The following is a 15875-nucleotide window of genomic DNA, read 5'->3' on the forward strand; positions in this document are numbered from 1 at the left end:
AAGGTAGTTCTAACCTAAAGATAATCCCCTATACTCGGTTCTATATTAACTGTATTCTTAAATAAACACTATTATACAGAAAATGTTACAACTAATAATCACATTCATTGAAGAAATAAGTTGATTTAACTAAGAATTGCATAATTTTACAGTACACTACTAGAACCTAATTAAATTTCATGCAAAAAACAAAAAAACAAGCCACTGAAGTGTTGTTTTGCTAGAAAATGTTTGTAAAAAATCTGCTTTGTACTTTTGCTTTTCCAAAATGCCACCACAGCAAAAAATCACCACTACTGTCAGAACACAAACAAAGCTGTCTTGATGCAATCAGGCAATTTCATGGTTTGAGATGAAGCATTTAGCAAAAACACAGCCTTTTCATAATGGCTCCATTCAGAATGGAGAGAAAGGAGATTCTAACTCCCACAGTTTGATTCCATGTGGCTGGAGAGACAGGGTCAGGCCAGCCCCACAGAGCTCATGTGGATCTCAGAGAGGCACTGGGGTTCCACACCTGGCTCACACTGAGATAAGGGCACCAGTCAGCAGGGAAAGACAATGCCCTATCTCATCTTCTGAGATCTTCTGTAAACATTAAAAGCAAGCATGAGAAAAGGTCCTTGATCAAGTACTTTTAAGAATATAGCAATTTTATAGTCTTTAATTTAGGACTGCATAATTACAATTCAACACATATATAATTCCTTTCATACAAATTATTGTCCACATTTTCAAGTTATTATTAAAAGACAACATTGTCTGTGTTGGAAAAGCAATTATTTAAATGTAGCTAGTTACAAAAATCAACTACACTACCTTCAGCTCATGTTTTTGCTTTAGTTGCTGAATCTCTACTGCTCCCACAGCGTTTGCCATCAAATCTTTCATCTTTTTTTCATAATGCTCCTTTAAACGCATTAGGTCATGAGAAAGCTACAGTGTATAAAAAGACACAATCTTTTCAAAAAGCTGTAGTGCAAACTTCATGCTAAAGCACTCACATAGATCATGCGCGTTGCCCATCTGCCTACTGATACAAGACAACTGAGGGAAAATTATCACTTAGGGAAGCTCCTGTGCATTGCTGAGCTCAGGCAGGTGCTTTTCTGCTATGCTGGCAACTATGTAAAGACAGGGGCAAAGACACTCAGGCCAGGCTGACGATATTGTTATATATATTAACTGTATTGTATGTATCTCTTAACAACCGCACAGAAACAACACATCAGCTTTAACTATGAGCATTATTCACTGAAGCACAAACCCTAGACAGTGTGGTTTGGACTATCCTTCAAAACAGTGAATTGGAAGAACTCTCAGAGACTGAAGAACCTGTGGAGCCTGCTGGCACCAGGAAGGTACAGGTTGACAATGCATTGAGTCAGGTAAGGAGACACTAACAGGATGCACGGTCTTGTAATTTTCCCATGCATCTACCATAGCCTCATTGTATGACCATGGGTGTAACCATCTCGCACAGGAATATATCCACTTGCAAGGTAAGGAAACTATCATAGAGAAAGAAATGTTCTGGAATACTAATCAATATTTTTTTATCATTTTGAGAAAGCTAGATTAAAAAAAAATATTAAAATGCAAGCAGGAAAGGAAAAAAGGAAAATATTTGGTGTGCTCTATGGAATATTTGGTGTGTCCAATGGAACACTCATCAGCTTTATGTCAACAGAGTTATTTGGCAAGAGATCAAAGTCTCAGGAAAGAGAGGGCCACTGAGTTGAAAACAAAGGACAGGTCCAGCATGTGGCTCCACTAGACTGGGTCAGGATGCAATCACATCCAACATAAGGATTCTGGCATTACAGCAGTATAATGAAGAATAGCATCTGGTTCACGGACTAGAAATACTTAATAGCACAAAAACCTTCCCATCTTAAAATAAATTAGTAAATAAAATAATAAGAATCATAATGAAAAAGTGACTCCGAGGGAAGTCATACCAGCACTTAAAATTAAAAATCCCACCTCCAACCTGCCATATTTTTCAACCAACACTAAAAATAATAAGGCAAGTCCCTCACAGGTTCTGAAAGGCTACAGAATGCAATATGCTGTGAATATTGATCCATCACAAGACTTTAGGAGAAGTAAGAGTGCAAGGAATGGCTAGAGAGAAAAAGAATATAAAGTGGAATAGTTTCTGCCCATGTTGGAATGCCAGTGCAGGGAGGGAGGGCTGGGATTGGTTTGTGGGCGGGGGGTTTGGTTGGTTGGGTTTTTTTTGTTGATTTTTTTTTTAAGTTGTTAGGATTTCTTTCAGCAATCCTAAAGTTTCTGTCTTTCTTCTTTCTCTGACAAAAACCTTGTCTAGTTTCCTGATTTCTCCACCTCCCAGTAACCCATCCAGTGGCAGGAGCCTCTCTGACTTCTCCATCCACCAACTAGAGTGTTCCTAGCCTCCTCATGCCCATCCTCACACAGCAATCCCCAAAACCTTATGTCACAGGCCTGAAAAAGCCAGCAGCAGGGCAGTACCCAGGAGCACACCTCTGTCCTCTCCTCTCACCACTCCTTAGCCTCTTTCTCAGACACTTTGTGCCTGATCCTGGCACCATCACGCCCAGCCCCTGCCAACGGTTTCTTGTGACCGATCAAATATACTTTTAACTGTTTAAAAAAATGGTTTTAAACCTAGCTTTGTACACATGTGTAAATAGATTCTTATGAATGATGCCATAGCTGAAGCTAGAGATAACAGGAAAAGATTTTTTAAAAAAGAACAAACCAGCAGCCATGTTAAGAATTACGCACTCACATGCAAAGTGATTTCCTAGTCTCTTCCAAGGTATTTAATACAAAAAAAATAACCAAACTCAATTTCTTCAGTCTTGTTAAAAAAACTCCCCAGAAACAAACAGCTTAATCGTTTTCTAGTCAGAACAAAACCAAGATAAAAACAGAGGATGAACACTCAGCTTACAAAGAGCAGATTTGGGTGGGCTCAAGTCTTGCAGTTAATTGCTCACTCCCTGATCCCCAAAGGTCGGGCAGCAAGGACAGAGGTGGGGGGAGTGCAGATAACATGTGCTGGAGGGAAATACAGACAGCAAGGCTTTTATTCTCACCAAGATAAGAAATCTGCAAAATAAAAATAAGGGTCCCATGAAATAACACCCTGTCCACAACCTCTACACTTTCCAGCCATGGGGTGCTGACACAGCTCACAGTGCACAGTTGTGGAGTGGCTCTTGGGGATCTGTCCCTAGTCAGCACACAATGGGGAGCCGTGAGGGTTTTTCAAGGACTCTGGACACTGAGCCCAGCCCTGCTTGTCCCCCTCTGCACCCCATACTCCATCTTTCAAGTACCCAGGGCAGGGAGCAGGAGGCTGCCCAGGTGCCAGGGAAGACTTTCCTCTCACAGAGAGGGCACACAAGGGCAGAAGGAGAGGAGCCAAGGCAGCAAGAGAGCAGGAGTCCAGGGCTCCTCCCAGCGTGCAACAGAAGAGATGCAGCAACAGCAGACACCCACGTCCCCTGTGTCTTCCTGCCTTCTAGAGAACAGATGCAGCCAAAGATACTAGACCAGAGAAGTGTCACAGATGGATCATTTTAATCATGTCACCTCTCTTCTCTCCTTAATAAAGGGTACGGAGTTATCTTTGATTACATAAATCTTTTCAAGTTTTTTTAAGCTGAGTCACCTTCAAACAACCAAAGTGATACAGATCTAAGACAGAAAAGTAGGGAACAATGGTGAACAGTTCTGTGATGTTAGAGCACCTAAATAGCCCAAACCTTCAATTCTTGTCAGGCTTATACCCATTTGTCCTTTGCATTATTTTCCACAGTTATTTACCAATTACATTAATCCAGCAGCTGGAATAGAAGAAAAGGTGAGGAACCATCTACAAGCATAAATAATCTCATTTTTAGTTTCATTTTTATCCAACTTGCGTTTTTTCCTCAGTTTTTGTTAAATATTTTCACCTTTTCATTTTCCTGTTAAATTTTGGTGTGTATGGTCACTTCCACACTAATTCACATCTCCTTTAAAAAGACGTTGTTGTCATTTGAAACTGAATTGAGGAAAAGAGAAATACAGATAAGAACAAGTGTTGGAAACCAGGATAACCTCAACGATTGAGCAGCACTGTGGGATACATACATGTCTCTTGTGGTTGCCTCGCAAAAAGGAGCTGGGAATTCCATTTTTACACTCAGAATCACTCTGTTCTTCATAGCTTTCAAACTCACTTGAACTCCAACCATATTCCAGTGAGCTGTTTCCACCATCATCACCATTTTCAACATCATCATAAATCATTTCCTCTGCAAGAATTAAAACAAAAAATGCCACACTGAAATTTATGTTTGTTTCAACACTGAAACCCTTGTTGAGGATGTACTATAAAGAACTGTACAGACTTTTGTATGCACATGAAAAATTCTAAATTAAAACCAGTATTAAACAGCCAAAGTGGGTTGTCTTTGTTGAAACAGAGCACTAAAAGAGGACAATGTTAAGGGTACACACCACAATCCTTTTAAAAGCATGCACTATTCAAACACTGTTATGTCCAAATCCCACAACATATTTTAGAAGAACTTCAAAGGAACTTTGAACTGTAGCTGTGAACACACATCTGCATTAAGCAGCATCATCCTTCCATTTGTAAGCTTGCCATTTGTCCCTCGGAACATCATCAGCTCCAATGGCAAATGTTAAAACATAGCAAGAATCAAACAAAAATGCCACTACTTCAAGCAGAACAGATCAAACCAAAGGAACAAGACATATATTACACTGTGATATTTTATGACTCTTGCAATTCCACCAGTCACAGACATCTCTCACATCTGTGGGTTACCTCACTCATAATCTAGTCTAAGAACTTGAAGTTTTAACCTTTTCAAGATATGGAAAGCTATATTGCAAAGGCTGACCAAAGTACTTTCTGTTAAAGACATGGGTCTTTTCACCGGCACAAATGTCAAGAACAACGAACTGACTCAAAACCAAAATGGAAAATTTAGTGCCAATTGCTTATCAGCAAGCAGGTATGTGCTTCACATGCAGTATCATTTGTCATTACAAGCAGAGAAGCGTGGACACTTCTGCCAGGATTCACTGTTGTTAGAGGTTATGACACAGCATTTAAAACTGTCTCATTAAATTCAGGAAACAAAAGCCGTGCTTTAAGATTGACATTTCATTTAAATACAGAAAAAATATGTACTCAAAAGAAAAGCTGACATGTTTCACACATCCATCTAAACCCTAGATTATTCTAATTGGTTTTTTTAACCCCCATGTATATCAAGACTGTTCTTAAAATATAATTACTGAAGAAGACATCTTAGTGGTAATCCAGCATAATGCATAATTTAAAAGAATCACCATAGTAAGTCAAAATAAGTGAAGACTTATACAAGTCTAACTTCTGTGTTGTCAGTATTGGGGTAGGATTTACCCAGTGATCTGGTGAACTTGTCCATGTGCTAATGTAGCCTGAGCTCTAACTGCAACTTGTTTGGAAAAGTTATGCCTCCCTGACAAAATATACAAATAATAAACACCAAGATCATGAATGTACAAAGATGAAACTTCCCTTACTACCTATTTTTTCAGAATCTTTCAATGTCTTTGGAGACAAAATGAAAGCTGACATCTTCTGCATTAAACTGAAAATTCTGACTGAGATGCTCAGCAGAATTTTGCTCCATATCCCATATCACACCCAGCTCATCCTCCTGGGCCTGGTGCAAGCATTTCCTGACTGAGCAGCAACAGTGCAAAGATGTCCCTGCTGAGAGTAGCACAGTCCACTAAGGGGCCTTCCAGTAATATAAGCATTCAAGTCATGAACGTAACGCAAAACTTTCCAATAATAAGTGAAAAAAAATTCAGCAATAATTTGTAAAACACCTTGCCTGAACACCACTAAGGACAAGAAATTAAATTATTACAGCTTTAAACATTAATGTGGTTTTCACACAAGAAAGCTTAAGTGTTTTCTTGAGTCATTAACAACTTCAGTACTTCAACAACTTCAAACACATCCTACACCCTCAGAGAGCCATGATGAGTAGATCCTGAGTGCCTAATGAGCCAATCCACTAGAACACAAAATCAGTCAGTAGCAACCAATTTTTAAGCAGACTTCACTACAACCAAAAACTGTACAACAAATCTGAGCAAGAACTCATTGAAATAAGCTTCTTGAGACCTAGCTCCATCAGTCCCAATAAAGGAAAAATCTTGGCTCCAGCAACTACTTTGAGATCTATTCTGCCCCCTCCAAACATGGTCACACCATCAGGAGCAGACCACTCCAAGACTGAAATAAAGCATTGTGAGACTCAGAGAGGCTCCTCTTCCATCTCTCAGGCATTTTTATGCTAAAGGGGACTTCCAAGAAAAAGCAGTCCTTTCTACAGTCATGACAGTGATGCATTATCATACATCATTTAAGCATTTAAAACACCCTTTTCCTACCTACCTTGCCTTGTTTAGGTCACTATAGCTACAACACCCAATAAAATAATTCTCTAGTATGTGGAACAGTCAAGCATTTGGGACAGTATCTATAGAATAAAGTAGAATTCAGCTTCTGAGAAGAGGAGAGTAGGAGACCTGCTGAGAAAACGTCTTTTAAGTGCCAGTTTAATTCTGAACTTTGTAAGACCTATCAATTATTGACAAAATGTTAATTCCATTTACATATATTTTAGGTACTTAATGAACGTATCTGTTCAGTATACATTCACATAATTCTATATTACATTGCTTTCAACATGAGCTGTATTACAAAGACCTCAAACCTGGTTCAGAGTCTGAATCTTCCCTTGGCACATCATCGTAAATTACCTCATCTGGGTCTAAAATCAAAACACAAAAAAAGAAATTAGAAACTTCCTTAAATTTTAATTGAACCAACAGTCTTTAAGAGGTATTTGGACAAAGTCCTTTATATGCTTTGGTTTTTGGTCAGCCATGAAATTGTCAGGTAATTGAGATGCTGTAGGTCCTCTCCAACTGAAATACTCTATTCTATTCTAAAGGATTTTGGTTGTACTGGAACATATGAACACAATGGAGATATGACTCATTCAAGAAAAAGTAGCAATTCCTTCCCTTCCACATTCTCTAAGTACTTATTTGCCAAGTAATGCACGAGAAGAGCAATTTCATATACAGCCACAGAGCAGACCCTGAACTAGAGCATATTTCTTCTATACAAGCACTGATGGAGCCAAATGACTTCCATAGGACAGTGATAATTTGACACTGATTCCACAGACTCCAAAAGGTGCTCCATGGAAAAGCGAACATTAACTTTATTCTAAAATACACAATTCTATTACACTGTTAAATGTTTTAACTGGTACAACTTGATTCTGGAACATATCTGAAAAAAACACCATGAAAGTGAACATGGACATTCCTGTAAAATATACTTGTGCATATAGATACACACATCTGTGGATCACAACTTAATAATGATCTTTTTCTATACTTGTACTTTACACTGATACTTACTTTCCATCCATGCTGTATTTGCAGGATCTGCAACCCATTTGGCCAGAGCATCATCCTCTCTATTGGGCTGGTTATCTTCACTTGAAAAAAAGGCCATAAAATAAAAGCATTAAAAGTTACACTACAGTGTTTTTAAACAGTTGCGAAGACAAGACAATAAATGTCTTCTTGCCTTCCAGTTCCCACTCCAAGGCTGCTGATTACCCAAAAATATTGTTTCAGTATGTAGTTAGGAGATTAACAATCTATTCTATTTATTAGTCTGAAAATTTTAGTCAGGAAATTGAAATTTTGAGTTCTTCTATCAGAACACAGAAAGCTGTCTTAGAAATCCTTTTTCATGGTAAATAGGACTAAAGACATTGTGGGCTACATCAGGAGCCAGTAGGCTTGGCAAGGCTGTTACCCCCCTCTGGTTGGTGCTGCTGAGGCTGAACCTGCAGCAGCATGATCAGTTTAGGCTTCCCAGCACTCCCCTTCCAGACAGTTATGGAGAAATTGAAACTACTTCTAGAGAGATGCAAAGAAACTAAAGTCAGGGACTAAATCACAGGGCTTACAAAGAAGAGGAAAGACACGGAGCTTTACTTAGTCTGGTAAAAAGAATGCTATGGGGTGATCCAACAGCAGCTACACCTACCTGAAAGAGAACTACAGAGGCGGTGGAATCAGGGTTATTTATTTTTTGATTGCATTTGCTTTGGGGTTTTTTTGGGGTCATTGTTTTCTCAGTGCCAGATGAAGAGGGAATAGTCAAACTGCCCACTGGAAGATGTGGTTTGGACATTAGGGGAAAAAATATCATACAGCAGGGAAGACTACAGCAGTCTGTTGCAGCTGACACTGCTATCACTCTAGAAAAATTAAATCGAGTTTCTTTAAAAATGTCATGCATGGTTACACATACAAGACCTCAATTAGTGCTGATTTTGGTACACAACCAGAGCTACAGTTAAGAAAGTGAAAAAAAAAAAAAAAGAAAAGAAAAAAACAAACATGGAAGCATCACATAAGAAAAATAAAATATTTATGAAATGCAAGCATCCTTAGAAATTAAGGTTTTACAAATCATTAAAACATGCAAAACTGGCAATCACCTATTTTGAGGCTCCTCTGAGTTTACGAAATGATGACATTCTTCACTTGCTGACTGTGTACCTGCCAGGTAAAAAAAAAAAAAATATCATGAAAATGCTTGGAATAACATGTCAGTTTGGTTCAAATGGCACATTTAGCATAGGAAACTGATTTTACTAGTTTCTTGCTAACAAATAATCTACTTCTATGCAACATATTTATTCTTAAAAGTTTCTAAAAACATTTAGAAGTTTCTTCACACTATCCATTTTTGAAAATCAAATAATTCAAAGACAGTAATTTGTTATAAGAGCTGTTAAGAGGAAATTACAATTATCTGATGTGTTTAATTCTAATATATCAAGCATATTCCTCTATAGGTAGTAACAGCACCACAAATATTTGCTATTACTTGACAGTATTCTTTATGGTGGTAGAAAGCAAAGGCTGGTAAAAAGGTTGGAATTCTAGTAGAACTTCTGCCTAGCTAGAGAAAACATTCAAAATTCAAGAGAAAGGAAAGCACAGGAATATATGAGGAGCTTTCTCTTCCTAGTAGTCTCTTGACATTAAACTGTCAGCTTTGCCAACTCTGCCTACAAAATGGGGGGTGTCCCATTTCTGTAATAATTAATACTGATTTCCCTTTCCATTTTCCTCTTCTGTCTTAAAATTGTACTAAAAGACAAACAGAATTCATCAAATCATCACAAGAGGAAATCCCACAGCAACTCTAAATCCACAAGGATTGGAAAATAAACACGGAGAAGTGCACACAGAAAAGGTAAAAGGGAGAGAACTTTGCCAGAACCTAGAAAAAGCAATATAAGGTATTAGAAGAAGCCATTTGGCTTGGACACTGAACTATGGTTCTGGAAATTATTTCATGACATTAAAAAGGAATTAGCATTAATCATTCCCACACTTGTCCAGGCTGAGTGTTATACAGGCATTAACAAAAGAACACAATCACCTGAAATTAAACGACCATATCCCTTCAAAAAAGTAAGGTGTGTAAGTACAGTACCTTCTTCGTCTACAGAAACACTGCGAATTATGACAGGGCTGGAGTATGCTGGCAGTATCAAAGGTAAGTTAGATGGCACAGCATATCCACAAGGGACAGGAACAGAATATCCAGCAGATAAGTTTGGACTTGCACATTCGTCTTGAGGACTCGGTTCTGGTGATGAGGATGGATCCTTGTCTTGGATTAGTGAAATATTTATGACTGAGTAAGGATTTACTTTGGCTGGAGCACCTTCCGCAGTAGGCTCTGATGTTTGCAGTTTCTCACTGTTTTCTAAATTATCAGTTCCTTTAATTGAAAAATTAAACAAAAATATAATGTTTTATTTTTCATACTTCTTCAAGCTACTCTAATATCACTCTGCAAGTATTCTAAACACTGACATGATCTTGACTATACCAGTTCTTTAGTAAAGTTGTATAGTTACAATCTGTGACTCAAAATTCCCAAACAGTAGTGTCATCCTCCCCATTTTACAGATGAGTAATGTAACAGTAGCAAAATGAGTTACAAGGATGCCTATGGAAAAACAGTAACTGGATTGCAAATCTTGAATAGCAGGCTCCTCTTTTTCTTCTCATAAGCACATGGCTCAAAACACTCTTAAACCCTGAAGGTTAAAATCTGGATTCTAGATTATCTGGATCTTATAAACACAAATATAAGCAACATTTTAGGAATAGGCATGAGGACAGAAAAAGTTCACTGGAGGATGTTCCTCAAAGAACAGTCCTGAAAACGCTCTGTTAAGGAAACAGAAAATACCTTTCCAAGTTTTTCTCTTTGAAAATGTATTGTTTTCATTTATGTAAAGTTCCCAGTATTTTTTGAGACAAGCTGAGACACAGCAGAACCAAAGTAAACAAAATCAGCTGTTAGCAATTTGAGCAGAATACAGCAATTTCCAGACTACACCTCAGCACTGGGAACATCTGAAAATATTATAACAAATGTTTTAATGTTTAGTAAGATTTCTGCTTATGAACAAAATTCATACATTCAAACTCCACTTAGTTTTATGCACATCTTAAGACAGCAACCAGCAAGCTCAGCTGTGAGACAGCCTATCTCAAGCTATGCACATGCCATAAGATCTGCAAGGACAATGTTTTCCTGTAGCATGACACTGTGACTGTGCCCAATCCATTGGTTTGAATGTCACACTTGGATGGGAAACCTCACGGGAATTACATGTGATGGCCATTTGCCTTGTCAAATCTACCATGACTGTAACTGGCAGGAATATTCAGAACACTTCAGTGGTATTTCCATGGAAACCTCTTTCTACAGTATTTTTATTGCACTGTCAAAAAAAGGCATCCTATGATCAGTCTTGACTATTTAGCCTAGTAGAGGCACAGCCCTACAAGCTGACTTACCTGTGGTATCAGCCTCTTGGTGCTCTGTGTTATTTCCAGGATCAGCAGGAGGTGGCACAATGGCTTGCCTGTCTGCTTCTGGTATCTCATCTCCACTATCAAAGTCAAACTGTTCTCCCTCCTCCTCATTGTTCGTAGCCGTGGCTTTCGGTTCGTGCTCTAGAACTGTGCAGAAAGACATGCCCTTGGTTGTTTATTCTTAGTAATGATTTCATGGGACCAGTAAGTGCTCCACATTACAAATGAAGCTTATACAATGAACCCTTAGATTTTAGGGTTACTGGAACAGAACAAAAGCTCCCTGACATGTTGATAACCCCATGCAGTTTTCAATAAATCCTTCAGCGTAAACCAGGAAATTACTTGGAAAGCAATTAAGACGCGATAATGCAAATACTTTTGGTTTTGTCATAATGACCCAAAACGTTTTTAGAAAAATCCTTTAACAGCCAGTTCTTTAAATGAGAAAAGTTCACAGTTCAATTGATTTGTACAGGGACTTTATAACTTCAAGTCATTTTTCCTTTCTAACTCAAACTCCTAAATCTATTCTTTAACAGCGTCCAAATGCCAGTGATGGTAACTTTCTTCCCACATTTAACTGAGACCAAGTAGATTGGTTTTTCTGCTCCAATTTGCAATAGTTTTAAACCAACAACTTTATGCAACGTGTAATTAGCCCTATTACCACACACAAGGTGCACTCTGGTGGAGGTGGGGATGGTTGACTTTTCAGTTCTTACCTTTCAAGAAGTAATGGCTGAAATAATTACACCCTAATACAGATAGAAAGTGTGAATGTGGGAGTTTTTTGGGTTTGCTTGTGAAGACACTGTAGCACAGATTTAGCACTGTACATGGGGCTAGGGAGCAGGAACAGGTAGAAGTGCAGGGCAGTTTCCCCTCCATCCCACTGTGCAAAACCCACAAGGATTTAAGCCCCCTCATGTATCTATAGTATAAAACTATATACTAAAATAGACAAAGATGTAAACATACCAATATGTTATAAAAATATACTTGAAGATGATAAAGTTCCCCTTGCCTCCTCTTTCAGGTAACACAAAATGAAAAATAAAGTCTTGCAAGGGCAATTAAATCTCCTGAGTCAGAATGATAATATCAGCTCTTCTACCATCCAGGAAACGTTTTCTATTTTTATGATAAAATCCCCATACACCTAAGCTCTAGACTGCTTAGATTGTCATGGTAATCAGCATTCCTGCCAAGGCTTCTGTTTCTTCAGGCAGGCTGAGCCAGCATATTTTACCACAGCCACAAATAACAAGCTCTTTCATGCTGCCTCTCTGCAAGACAAAAAGTGAACTAATTGCAAAAAATAGTAAGGAACAAAAAAAGGGGTTATCCTGCATTTATTGTCACAGTTTATGGTTGAGGCAGAAAGACATTTAATTTCTTTTTGATGCCTTCTAAAAATCCTTCTGGATGAACACAGCCTTTGGATTAAGGGTTCTCATTTTCTGCTTTTGTTCATTAGCAATTCTATTTTACCCTGAAAGATGCAAGAAATCCTGCAGAGCTCTTCCAAGTGATTAAAGACAAATATAGCATTCTTCCTGATTCCACATCCATCTGACTAGATTGTACTACTTGTTGCTGTATTGTAATGGAGAAAAAAAAAAGAAAAGGGGGATGTTGTTTTATCTCCAGCAGTTTTTTTCAGTTTCTTTGTTTTCAAGTATGCCTGCATACTTCAAGTTTGGAAAACACAAACACGTGAAATACCAAAGAGAGTTGTTTCTGTCATTACCAGCGTGTGAAGCATTGGTAACTCACTCAGGCTAGGTAGATAAATAAATAGATGACAGATACAAGGAGGTAAGAGCCAAAAAACCACAGTTTTTCACAGAATCATTTAGGTTGGAAAAGACCCTTAAGATCAAATCCAAACATTAACCTAACACTACTAAGTCCACTACTAAACCATGTCCCTAAGCACCACATCTACATGCCTGTTAAATACCTCTAAGGATGGCAACTCAACCACTACCCTAAGCAGCCTGTTCAGTGCTTGACAACCCTTCTGGAGGTGCTCATGCTGCTATCTGCCACTCCTCTCACTGTACTATGTAACTGAATCACAGCAACAACCACTACCGATATACAAGGTAGCTCTGTCTGTATTTTATATGGTGGGAGGAGGGGGACGATGAGGTTAATGGGATGAGCTGATCACATCTGCAGCATTAGGCCACTCAGAAAACTGGGGTACTGTTGGAGAAAGGCTCAGCTGAGAGCTATGAACCCACCTGCTCAGTGGAGGTGAATTCTAGACATCAGCAAAATAAAAACTGTGTATGGTGACAAAACATCCGAGCCACGCAGGGAAACACTGCGGGAGCAGCAGGCACCTCTGAGTTTTTGTGGCTGCTAGGTTAGGGAGCTTCTGGATCCTAATACTTCCACTGGGCACATACAGGTAACTTAGTTATCAGGTGCCTGGTAACTCCCTACTCCAACACTTTCACTCTGATGCAATTCCCCAGGCACCCAAGTCCAGTGCAGTGCCATTTGTTAGACAGCCAAGATCTGCCACTAGCAAAAAAAGGTAATTTGAGACACTGCAAGCAAAAGGAATGACTCAAGACCCAGAAGCAAAACCTGCTCAACCGATGCATAATTTCCCTTCAATGTGCCCCCCTATTTCCTCTATAAAAAGTGACCAACCCATATTTTATAATTGTGGAAAGAAATCTTCCACAGGAATTGATTTTCTCAACTGGAGTAAAAAAAAAATATTGGATGTGCCACCTATTTTTTTTCTCTTATGACTGTTAGCACTGCCCCCTTTCATTAATTTGAAAACACTTACTTTGCATCATAAATAAACAAGGCACAGAATCCTATAATTGAGCACTGCACCTGGAAAGATCCCCTAATTGCATCACTGATGGGACAGCAGGTAAAGATTACAAAAAAGACAAAAAAGAAAAAAAAAAGAGATGAACTCCTTTCTCAGATTACATGTCCTTTAGAAAGGGCAAACTGAGACAAATATCCTCACTTTAGAAAGTTTTAAAACTTTATTTTAGCTTTGCATCTCTTCTGCATTTACTTAATTCTGCAGGCACAAACTTTAACCTTCTAAATTTACAGATCCCTTCCACCTCATACTTCATAAGAATATTATCCTTTAAGTTTTTAATCTCCAGGGTATAATATTTCATTTGATGGAAAAAGCATTTTAACAACAAAAACAAAAAGAAGGTGAGGGCTTTTTGCTTCAATTTAAGATCTGCTCAGCACTGCAGATAAATACAGATTATGCCACAGAGAAAATTACAAACACCCCTGTTGAAAATATGTACTTTTTCCACAGTTCTTTGTGTTATGTCACAACAACACACAGACAAAAGCACTTGTGAAATGCTACAGTTAGGAAGACACAGCAGAGTTAGACTCGGGCTGAACCTGGCTACTAAAAACCACCACAGATCTTGCCAAATTTCATGCTTATGAAGAAAGCCTCTTATTTATCTGCCTTCCTCCTACCTTTTACCTGCAAGCCAAAAGGATCAAGCCAAAAAGTGCATTTCCAGGTAAAGGTGGTTGCAGAAAAAAAGTAGGGGTGGGGATGTGTGAGGGAGAAATTTTCAGTGGCACCCTCCCCTCTAAAAAAACACAAAGGACAACTACCTTCCTTTTCTTTTCTTTTTTTAACGTCATTTTTAAATGCACTTTTTTTTTTTCCCCCAAAGTAATAATCACAGACTGCTTAGCATGACAGAGTCTGTCTGGAATTACTTCAAATAATTAAATTAGTTACTAAAAATCCAATTTGCCCTTTCACCACTACTCACATCCATACAATAACTGATTAAAATTTTTTCATCTTATGCCAATACCACTCTGAAGCTCTGCAAATGCTTCAGGGAAATTCTTGCATTTCTAAAAATTTCTATTTGGAGTTTTAAAGCATGAAAAAAATAAATCTGATATAATGGAAAAATTGTCTTCAAGTTAAATTAACTGTGAAAGGGCTAATTTAGAATTAGAAAAAGGAATATATACTCTCATAATTGTTAGCACAACACATAGATTTATGACTTTTTTCTGCGGTATGTTATTCAGTGAAATTACTTTTCTTAAGCTTCCTTCAAAAACAAGCTCACTTAGACTGTGTTTGCAGAGATCTGCTGGGGCATAAGCAAATTTAAACAAATTTTGGTCACTCTGCCAATTGCAAAGCATTCTTGGCACCATCTGCTTTCCCATTCATTATCCTTAGATTATTTATAGTTCAATGTAATATAGCTAAGGAGTTAAAAGAGTGACATTAATTTTAAAGCCCAGATTAAGCTAGTGAAGCTTCATGAATGATTTTCTTAAACAGTTTATTTTAGAGACACAGAATTAAAACAAAAAAGCTCTGTGCTTACTATCAAGTGAACTTTCAATACAATGAGAACACGGAGGGGGAGGGGGAAAGGCACCTCATATCTCTATCTCCCCTTGCAATTGCACAAATCAGAGATGATCCTGAACAAGTCAACTCATTACTTCAATGAAACACCACGACAAAGGAAGAATAAAATAGAAACCCAAGCATGAAGAGTTCAGCAGTCTGCAACCCGTTAACAATAGACCTGGAAACATAGGCACACTGCCATCAAGAAACATGAATACTTTAGGCTATGTTTTAAGGTTTGAAAAATATTTTTAGAAATAGAAATAAGGCTTCTGTATAATCAGGAATATCATCCTTGCAATCAGCTGTACTCTTTTTCTTAACTAAAGTAAGCAGGGAACTGTTGAACAAAAGACAAAATGTATCTATTATATTTAAAAGACTCAAGAAACATTTAGTCACTTCTACCATATGACCACCTTATATAGACCAGTGAAGGAAATAAACTTGCAAAGCT

General features: G+C 38.1%; 1 protein-coding gene across 4 annotated transcripts in view; it reads right to left on the reverse strand.

Annotated features, from left to right (window-relative positions):
• ARHGEF10 (Rho guanine nucleotide exchange factor 10) overlaps window positions 1–15875 on the reverse strand; it is a 111137-nt gene that overhangs the window by 70608 nt on the left and 24654 nt on the right. For 2 of the 4 annotated variants that reach the window (XM_050315435.1, XM_050315434.1), the window contains exons 3-9: window positions 10990–11154; window positions 9608–9898; window positions 8601–8661; window positions 7504–7583; window positions 6786–6842; window positions 4129–4292; window positions 820–936 (exon numbers count right to left, since the gene is read on the reverse strand). In XM_050315435.1, coding sequence (XP_050171392.1) covers window positions 820–936; window positions 4129–4292; window positions 6786–6842; window positions 7504–7583; window positions 8601–8661; window positions 9608–9898; window positions 10990–11154 — 935 coding nt within the window. Of the gene's footprint in view, window positions 1–819; window positions 937–4128; window positions 4293–6785; window positions 6843–7503; window positions 7584–8600; window positions 8662–9607; window positions 9899–10989; window positions 11155–15875 lie in introns of those variants that run through there. The other 2 variants (XM_050315436.1, XM_050315437.1) reach the window with 2 other exon arrangements.

Source organism: Myiozetetes cayanensis, unplaced genomic scaffold, assembly GCF_022539395.1.
Source record: "Myiozetetes cayanensis isolate MyiCay16 unplaced genomic scaffold, myiCay2020 scf2-11, whole genome shotgun sequence".
Lineage (NCBI taxonomy): Eukaryota > Metazoa > Chordata > Aves > Passeriformes > Tyrannidae > Myiozetetes > Myiozetetes cayanensis.